This window comes from Diadema antillarum, unplaced genomic scaffold (assembly GCF_040938485.1).
Source record: "Diadema antillarum isolate AM-2024a unplaced genomic scaffold, OU_Dant_1.0 seq00000779_RagTag, whole genome shotgun sequence".
In the NCBI taxonomy this organism is placed as follows: domain Eukaryota; kingdom Metazoa; phylum Echinodermata; class Echinoidea; order Diadematoida; family Diadematidae; genus Diadema; species Diadema antillarum.
Genome location: NW_027271667.1, coordinates 93,880 through 104,238, shown reverse-complemented (window position 1 = coordinate 104,238; position 10,359 = coordinate 93,880). Strand labels below are relative to the sequence as shown.

At 37.1% G+C, this 10,359-nt stretch overlaps 1 protein-coding gene across 1 annotated transcript in view; it reads left to right on the top strand.

The window, feature by feature from the left end:
• The first annotated feature begins 2,437 nt into the window (after positions 1-2,437).
• The window catches only part of LOC139739025 (vacuolar protein sorting-associated protein 16 homolog), a 34,770-nt gene continuing 26,848 nt past the window's right edge, over positions 2,438-10,359 (top strand). The window contains exons 1-6 of the mRNA XM_071649640.1: positions 2,438-2,497; positions 3,415-3,509; positions 6,767-6,867; positions 7,172-7,300; positions 7,913-8,063; positions 9,813-9,928. Of these exons, the coding sequence (XP_071505741.1) occupies positions 2,448-2,497; positions 3,415-3,509; positions 6,767-6,867; positions 7,172-7,300; positions 7,913-8,063; positions 9,813-9,928 (642 nt within the window). The 5' untranslated portion in view covers positions 2,438-2,447. The remainder of the gene's footprint in view (positions 2,498-3,414; positions 3,510-6,766; positions 6,868-7,171; positions 7,301-7,912; positions 8,064-9,812; positions 9,929-10,359) is intronic.

Sequence of the window (10,359 nt, the reverse complement as noted above, 5' to 3'; positions counted from 1 at the left end):
AGCCATTGATATTAACACCAACAAATATCAAATCAACACCATGTGGTGTCATTTTTGAATTAACACCAGTACAGTGTCAAAATAACACCAGGTACAGTGTCAAATTTAACGCCACGAAGTGTCAGGTGAACACTTTTCAACACCATCACAGTGCATTTTCTGCACCTGTGGGTGTGGTCCTCTATTGAAGTTTGATCGGTGTTAGATTTAACACCCATGGTGTTAACTCTAACACCGATGTTTTTACAGTGTACTACTACTACTATTTACTACTACTACTACTACTACTACTATACTACTACTACTACTACTACTACTACTACTACTACTACTACTAATGATGATAATAATAATAATAATAATAATAATGATGATGAGGATGATAATAATAATAATAATAATAATAATAATAATAATAATAATAATAATAAGAGAGTTTGAAGTCATTACCTCACCTTATCTGCATTTATAAACCTGTCCGACAGCTTAGGAGCTGAATTTAAATCTGCTTCTTTTAAATTTTCCTTTTGCCATATGAAAAGAATAGCATATATCATTGATCAATCTAAATGACTGATGCACTTGTTCAACTTGTAATACATTACATGACTTCCTTAAGGTAAAATAAGACCTCACCAAGAAGCGAAAAAAACCCCCCAAAAAAACTTAGAACATCCAATGGCCTCTTCAATCATAACAACTCAACATTTTCAGCGCAGGGAAATCAATAGTCAAGCTTGATCTCTCAACTTTTCATCTCAGGAGCTTTTAACTGCTGTATTGCGTGAGATTGTTGAAAAACACGACAATATATCCCCATCTTCGTCAATCTTGTTACATCACCACACTCTCTTTTTTTCACAGAATGTATTTAATTTACCAGCAACGATTGCTCATTGAAACGGAACCTTCGATATGAACACAAATGTGCATCCAAACATATTCATTATTATTATTTTTTATAATACGTATGAACGTCTCCTATGACTATGCGGAATACGTGGTATAAGTGACAAATACACTTGTAATTAAGATTACTGTTCATTATTCTGATTGCTTGTTATTCTCAAGGCTCGTAAATCTGAAGGTGCGTCAAAGCACATTTCATTCATTTTCGGATCAACGAACCTTCTGAATAACGAACCTTGTTTCATTTTTTGGAATTAACAAACTTTAGGAATAACGACATAAATGTTCTGATCAACAAACTTTTTTTTTTCACTTTCGTACAAACGAACTTGTGGGTATAATATATCCAAAAGTTCGTTTTAAATTCCTTATATTATAGGGAATTTGTGTGTTTCAGAATGATGAACTTCCAAATAACGATCGAACCTGTGTCTTTCCCCATATTTCGACAATTTTGTTGTTGTTGCTGTTTTACGCTCCGTCATTTCACTATCTATAGCCATTCATCACTGTGTGTATGGCAACTTTGATTAAAATGATTATGGACAACGCTTTTAAAGTATGAGGTGGTTATATCCATGTGCTACTCGACTGTTGCCTTTCTACAGAGGCTCTCGTTTATTTTGACACATCATTATGCAGGGGCGGATCCAGGAATTCTGTAAAGGGGGGGGGGGGGGGGGGGGCGTGACTAATATTTCTGGTGCCACTTCCGGGGTTCATTTCATTGTTTTTCTTTTTATTTCTTTTGTTTTTTACGAAAAATAAAGGAGGGGGCGTGCGCCGGTTGCGCCCCCCTCTGGATCCGCCACTGATTATGAGATAGAATTCATACACATGAAGTATTTTACAGATGACATTAGCTAGAGAGAACGCCTTTTGTCTGACTGTGCATGCAAGAAATAAAGAAATGGAAATGATTCCCTTGATTTCATGACCTCGTTTTCAAAATCCTGTTGGAAAATATGGGTGCGTATCGTCTTGCTATTGAAAGGGGTGACAGATATTAAAGATATTTAATCGGTGAGTCTTAGTCGCTAATGTAGGCTAATACTTCTGTAGTTAGACTTGTAGTTGATACTAATTACTTTGCCTCTAATAAAAACAAAAAGAAAGAAAGAAAGAAAGAAATGAATGGAAAGTTGGAAACTTACACAATGTCTTCTTAAAAGTCAACCTTGTCAGCGCCGAGAAATCAATATTCAAGCTTGATCTTTTTACTTTCATAAAATCCAGGGTTTTTTTCCGTTCCCGGGCCCCTCTCCCCAAAACAAGATAGGGACACCCTTAATGCTTAGATTTGTGTTGTAAATTCTGAATCATGAATATGCATCGGTTGTGTGTCCATTAATTTCTTTTTCAGTCTCATGAAAATATTCATTGATTAGAAGCGCCGAATAGGGATAAAAATGGAGAAAGTCTATTTGTACATTTCTGTGTGATACGTGTACCCCCGGCCGTAAGGAGGTTTTCGTGAGCTTGGTGACCAAAAGTGGGCGGAGCTAGCAGTGGCCAGTGGCTAGAGAACCTTCAGCAAGATGGCGCACGTCACGGGAGACTGGAATCCCCTGGGCGATGTTTTCTATCGGTAAGGATCCTAGAGAGAATATGAATCTTAATTCGAAGAAAAAAGACAATGACAATTGCGAGGAAAAAGCAATGAATTTCTCCAGAGATCGGGATATTGGCCGAGTACGTTGGAACATAATTTGTTATTTCTCGCGTACCTGAACATAGTCCCACACATTTGTATTTGTGTAAGTGACTTGCTAACCAATAAATGTCAGATTATTTTTGAAAAGCAATTTTAATTCAATTTCAATTTAAAACTATTTTCACAAACCATTCACATGTAACACAGTGGGGACAAGTACGGCAATTGTTTTGTATGATTACATAAAGAATTGAAATATGTATAGGATGATGTTTAAACTTACATGGGATTTTGCGTGGGAGTGGGACCTTGAGAAAGCACAGCTTTGTTTGGACCTACTAGGCCTAGGCCCTAATACACAACATATAGTACAAATACTGCACCGATAATGACCCCTCAAAAAAGAAATATTGAAGATGCAGATGAGTGGATGTTATATGCTGTGACAGTGTATTGCAAAATAGCTAATAGCTAAAAGGCTGAGATGAGTTCTAAACAAAAGACAAGATGGGGGTGGGAAATAAGAGAAAAAAAGAAATAAAAACGGAGAGAGTAGTGACATAGGTTGATACTAATTACAGTTGGACTGTAGGCTTATCGGTACACACATTGTCAGTGTATTATTCCAGTAGTGTCTTTCCTAGTGCTTTATCATTTTCATCGGCTTGCAAGTTACTGGCATATGATGAGCTTTTGTTTCCTCTTTTATTGTACTTAAAGCTACTTCAGTGTTCAGATGACTACTCCTCTTACTGACACTGTGCACTGGGCACGTATTATTTCATCCTGTTGAATTGTCATTGTTTACGTCCCGCTATGCAAAGGATAGTCATGTCTGCTTAATTTTCCAGGAAAGTTGAGTTGTACACAATGGATCGGATGTGGCAGGAGGTTGCTGATCTGAGGAAGTTCAAAGTAGCCGTTGCTCCTTTTGGTGGTCCGATAGGTAAGGTTCTTGGTTGGCATGCTTCCTAGCTTCTGTAACTAGAACCTATGATTAAATTAAGATGCCCAGTTTTGGACTGGCTAATATGGCCTTCGTAATGCATTAATTGTATTAAAAAAAAAAAAACCAAAAACCAAACAAAAACCATATGCTATTCTTGGATTGAAACTCAACCAATATATCGTCGCTGGGGTGAGAAGACCTTGTAAGTATCTGCAATTTTGGTGAAAATGACTTTTTTTGGATTGATAGTCAGATAATGGGTTAAGTGATGACCTGTCCAAATCCCAACTGTCTTACTCCAAAAATGAAGCCACCATGGTACGGTATGCCAAGGGAAAGGCTATCCCATTCGCTATAGTGCTTTGGCCGTAATGTTTTTTGGCTCTCCTGAACATTTAACATTTTGTAGATACGAGGTCTTATCGCCCCAGTGACGATATAAGATATGTCATTGGACTGTTATTTTTCTCAACATTTTACAGAATCATTTACTTTTTAATTTTGATGAAGCATGTATTCAAGTGCTTTATTAGATGGAATTGCCACCTTATAATTTCCAATGTATTATTATAAACAATTATTATTATTTCAATTATTGTAATATACCAAAAAAAGAAAGAAAAAAGGTATCAATGAGCTATGTTGACCTTTCCTGCAAACCTCTTTCATCTCTTTTTCACAGCCGGTGTATGAAAACATTGACACACTCTCATTTTATACCTCCACCATGAAGTGGTGCCAGAGGCATTATGTTTTCGGGTTGTCCGTCCGTCCGTCCGTCCGTCCGTCCTGTCCTTCAGTCTGTGATCAATTTTGTGGACAGCTAGGGTAGCAAAAAAAACGTTCGAGGTATCGTAATGAAACTTGGCACGTATATGAGTGGGTGAAGTTGTGCCTTTCAACTTTTGGGTGCACATGCTTAAGATCAAAGGTCAATAGGTCAAGGACAAATGCTCAAAATGTAACTATTTCCCCCATATCAATGCCTGAAGGTATTTTCTTGAAACTTAGTGTATATTGTACAGTACTCTCCGCATAATCGGGTAGGCACTAGCAGAGCGTTTCTTACCCGATTAAGCGGAGTACCCGATTAACAGTAGAACACGTCTCATTCACAATTGACATACACAGTGTGTATATACCTGTACATGCATTGTACACTGCACCAAACGCCTACACTGTATGCTTAAAACGCGTGCTTGCACAGCACATTATACATACCTTACACTTGCTCAGTCACGAGCAATAATTTACACTCTTTTTATGGACAAATCAATGTCTTTAGAAAACTTTGTCATTTGACTATAGATATAGACTCCTCGCTAACACGCAGGCATTTTCCGAAACGAACACGTCTCTTTGCGTGCACTAGTCACGTAGAACATTGAGTTACTTTTCGAGAAGTGACTGAAGAAAAGCAAAATAATGGAGCAGTGCATGGCCTGATTTTCTTTGCAAACATCTCATATTGTGAATGTTGTTGCATGGAGCTACCTTGTAGCTCCATGCAACAACATTCACAACCATGGAGCTACCTTGTAGCTCCATGGTTGTTGCGGAGCAAGAGAGGAGCGCAAGTGTGTTCAACTCTTGTCTGTCTATGCAGTTGTGAGTGCCAGCTATGTTAGTTTACGTGTGGAAAGACGGTACTGGTACATGTGTACGGTCTTCTTTGCAAATCAAGCAGAGAATGCGATTAGCAGTGGAAAATTTGACATTCATGATTTCTTAAAGTGTTATATCTGCTATGAAATGTGGGTAGAAATTAGATTAGAAGAAACTGTTTACCCATTTATGCGGAGAGGCAACCCGATCATCAGGTAATTTTAATGTGCATTAGAATTGATTTTGACATTACTACCCAATTAAACGGAGTACCCGTTTAAGCGATACCCGATTACGCGGAGAGTACTGTACTACCAAACGCTTTTCTCCATATTTCGCAAATGGTTCTTCATGGAACTTAGTATATTTATGTGCATGTACTGACTGGCAGTGATTATCTAGGGAATTGGGGGGGGGGTGTCATGGGTCAAAGGTCAAGGTCCACTCCTCAAAATGTCACTTCTTCCTTCATTATTTATGCAATGCCTGCAGGATTTTTCTTGAAACTTGATATATACAGTGTACATGTATTACCCAATAGATATTCTATGGGAGGCTGCTTGCCAAAAGGCAAAGGTCAAGTGAAAGGGCTAAATTTCCCTTCTTCCATATCTTGAAAATAACTCAAGTTATCATAATGAAACTTACAGTAATTTCATAATCATGCATGTTCTAGCCAACAGTATTCTCTTTTGAACTTTAGGGTCAAAGGCTAGGTTTAATACAAATATTTTACTATACTGAACATTTCTCCGTACCTTGTAAATTACTCAGTGCATTAACTTATTAAAGGGTCAGAGGTCAGGTAAAAATCCTGAAATCCCCAAATACTTGCACTCTGACAATTTAGTAATTCATCCAATTAAGCCTAGTTCAAGGAAAGTGAACATTCAGCACATTTGTGACAAACCTGTCATTTTGATATTTTGCCAATTATGTGAAACTGTCATCACACATTGTCAAGACATTGTATTTTAGACCTACATTTGTATTAGGAGAAGCATGCATTATGGCGGAGGCATACCAGTCGCCGTAGCGACATTTCTAGTTCTTTATTTTATCTCATTACTATCGTGAGAAATGAGGAAAAAATCAACAGGCAGCATAGACTTGCTGTGCTATGTCGATTTCAAGGTTCAACTTTTATGATGATCTGCAATATTCTGGATTTATGCTATTTTTGCAGTGGAGCTGTACATATTTAATTTGAAATTTGTTCATAGCCCTGTGATAAACATATATTTTCGACTCGCAATTTAGACTCGGTGTCTGCTTGTTTTGTTTCATTATGGTCATAACAGTCTTAAGTGAAATGGAAATATCTGTGTTATGGGCAAGATTTTACATCTGTCCTCTTTCATACATGTTAAGAAATACAAATCTGCATTATTCATAGTATGTAGCCCTTTCAGTACCACTTGCTCCTTTTTTAACTGATCGAGGACCTGTAGGCTGATTTCGCTACAACACATATTTTCAATAGACACCTGCCTGAGTATATTCGGGACTCATCTTAAATTGATTAATATTTAATTTGTATAAATACAAGCATTACTATGCACAGTAATTTTTGACACACACTTGTGAAATAAACATACCAGACAGTAAAAACTGAAAAAAAAAAAATGTAATTTATTTTCTGCCATCAGCTCTGATGAGAGATAGCAGGAAAGTGACACAAGTGAGAGGAACATCTCATCTGATCATCTTTATTTTCTCTGCCGCTGGAAGGGAAATCTCAAGAATCAATGTAAGTTATTGAAAGTTTTTTACCCTTTACAAGTCTCTAGCCAAGGATATAAGAAGGGAAACCTTCATTAACTTGGAAGTTTTTTTTTTAAGGAAAAAATAATGTAATCCACAGTAAATAACATTATGAGCTTGCCAATGTGACAAGTCATTACACCCCATGCTTCTTTTTGCATTCTGACATAGTCGGCTACTTGTAACCATACTATTAAGCAAAATACAGTTCAAATAAAGAAGAAAAGAGGCGGTTGCATGTCTGTGCAGTCAGATATGACATAATTTTCTGCTTGTATTTCCATGATCAGTGGGACAGTGGTCATGTGATTCACATTGGCTGGTCCACAGCGGAGGATCTGCTGTGTATTCAAGAAGATGGGACTGTCTTGGTGTATGACATCTTTGGCAAGTACCAGCGAAACTTTAACATGGGCCAGGTAAGTGTAAATAGCGTTTCCAGCCTCTGTTGACCTGTTAAAGATGGACTGTTTTTCTTATAACATGACTTTCCCATTTACCCCAACCTAAGAATAATCAGGACTAGTCTTCAATTGGTTTAAAGGGTACTATCAATCATACATGTACCCCATAATTATTGTTTATTGGAAAGAAAGGTTGATTTCAACTTGTTTTAATTGATTTGTTTGATATGATGACTGAGTAAGCAATGAATGCAATAGCAAACAACCACAGGACCAAAGGCTGAAGTTGCGTGGTAAGGATTTCAGTCCATGTGTTGGTTCCAGTATGCACTACAAGAATGCCAAGAATTTACGTTGATGTAGGGCATTTGTCAATCAGTTGCAAAAATAGCATCATCGTGTTGCTGTAATGTCATTATCTGAAAACCTGAAGAAGACGAATGATGTATCAAAAATTTGGTAAATGATTAAAAGTTGTTGGACGGTAATAATGCATTTAACTCTTTTGTTTTTCTTTTTGATATAGCATTCTACTCATGGTCTTTCAGAGTACAGATATCCAAGAGCAGAATCAAAACTGATATTTATTAGAACAATGCTTAAGTCTGAGTAAAACAAACTTTGCAGGAAGCAAGAGAGTCCAAAGTGATAGAAGCCAAGGTATTCCACAACCCTTCCTATGGTGGTACTGGTGTTGCTGTTCTAACTGGAACCTACCGGATCTACATGGTAAATGATGTACACAACCCGACTAGTAGAAAGATGATGGAAGTACCTGGTAAGTCTTCTCTAACCAACATTGGACTTTGGCCCTTCTGGACTGAAGCAAATCTCTCTGTATGAATTCTGAGTTCATTTCCCTTGGACAAATAAATCACCTCAGTAATCTGCCATTTGTTTGATTGTTGTTGTTGTTGTTGTTGTTGTTGTTGTTGTTGTTGTTGTTTTTTTTTTTTGGGGGGGGGGGTTAATTAACAAACAGTACATGCTGCTGTATGTTTGCAGCCATGTAACTGTTGATTCTAATTTAGAGGTCTGAAAAACATGTACAATATGTATCATGTAGTTTTGTTACTAGTTGACATCTCTGATTCCCATTACCATGTCATTTTAAAGTAAGATTTGGAAGATTTGATAAATTGGTTTTATTTTTTTCTTAGCTTAAAGGACATTTCATTAAATAGGAAAGAGAATTTACAGCTAAGCTCAACAAATATAACCTTTATCTATCCCCTCTTTTCATTATACCCCCGCCAAACGAAGTTTGAAGGGGGTATATAGGAATCAGCAGACGGTCGGGCGGTCGGGCGGTCGGGCGGTCGGTCCGTTGCAAATCTTGCGTCGCGAACTACTTCCTCAGTTTTCAACCGATTCCCATAAAACTTGGCACAGATGTGTGCCTTGGGTTGTAGATGTGCAAGACGTATTTTTTGACAGTACCCAAAAGTACTTTGCCATGGTAACGGCATATTATGGGCAAAAATGAGTACAAATCTTGCGTCGCGAACTCCTCCCACAGTTTTTGATCAATTTTTATATAATTAGGTACAGATGTTCATCTGAATATGTTAATGTGCAAGACACATATTTCCACAGTGGCAAAAAGTGCATTGCCATGGTAACGGCATGTTATTGGTAAAATATAGGGCAAAATGCTTCATGGCAAAACTGCTTCATCAGTGTTCTTCCAATTCTCATGGAATTCATATTGAATGTTTGTCTTAGGATATAGGTCAGCATGACACATTTCTTGACAGTGACAAAAAGTATGTTGCCATGGTAACAGCTCACATATTATGAGCCAAAATGATGGAAAATTTTGTGTTGCAAACTACTTCCTCAGTTTTTGCCCAATTTCCATGAAACTTGGTACAGATGTGTGCCTTTGGTTGTAGATGTGCAAGACGCATTTTTCGACAGTACCCGAAAGTACGTTGCCATGGTAACGGCATATTAATGGCAGAAGATCAAGGAAAGATCTTGCGGATTTAACTACTTCCTCAGTTTTTTGACCAAAGCTTATGAAATGTTGTTTTGACCAAAGCTTATGAAATGTTGTTTGGCGGGGGTATAACCAGTCGCTGTAGCGACATTTCTAGTTTTCTTTATTTCCCCAGGAACTTTTCATTCAATTATACATTGTATGAGGTTATTCTGCAGGGGACAAGTTTTTTTTTTTTTTTTTTTTTTTTTTTTTTTTTTAAATATATATTTCCTCCAGTGTCTGCATTTTCTTTTTTTCGTCATTTTTTTAGCAATGTGATAAAACATAAAGCAAGTTGAGATTTTGGTATAATATATCATATCAAGAGTTATCAATCAAACCACGAGTAGCCCAGGTGATTTTTATTCTTGGTAGCAGATTGTTAGTAAAGTTTGTTGAATCAACCCAAAGCCTGATTCTGAATGTATGACAACTTGTGCCATCAGTCATATTAATGCATTTGAGTATTGCCTAATCATGAATATCATGGCAATGTGGACTAAATTATTTTTTTTGCATGAATATAAACTTGTAAACACTCAGGATTGGATGCTCCGCCCAGTAGCTGGTGTGTGATTGGAGGAGATCGGCAGAATCACATCCTATTGGCTAGGGACAAACGTCTATTCAAACTTGACCGTAGTGACATACAACAACAGGTTCGTGTTTTATCACTGTTACCTTTCCTATTATAAATCTTTACCTTTGTAAATCTCTTTCACAAAATGTAGCAAAATAACCACCCCTCTGCTCCCCCTTGAAAATGACAATGTACTCGCCCCCAAACCATGGCAATAATTGTTATTGTTGATGTTATACATTGAAATAGCCAATCAGCCTTTAGAAGTTTTGGCTATTGCTGTGGTAATTGATAGCATTGTAAGAGTATTTGCGCTAAATCCATAAAGTTATGTGCAAAATACTTGTCCTAGACATGATGTATTGGATATTCAAATTATGAAATAATCATTGATTTGTGTCTGATGTCTGACAATACAAGTCTTGCTTTGTGAGTCACACAATTTCAAAAACATTATTAAACAGAGGCTCCTACTTTTGCCTTCGGTTAATACCATCACTTTAGTAAACA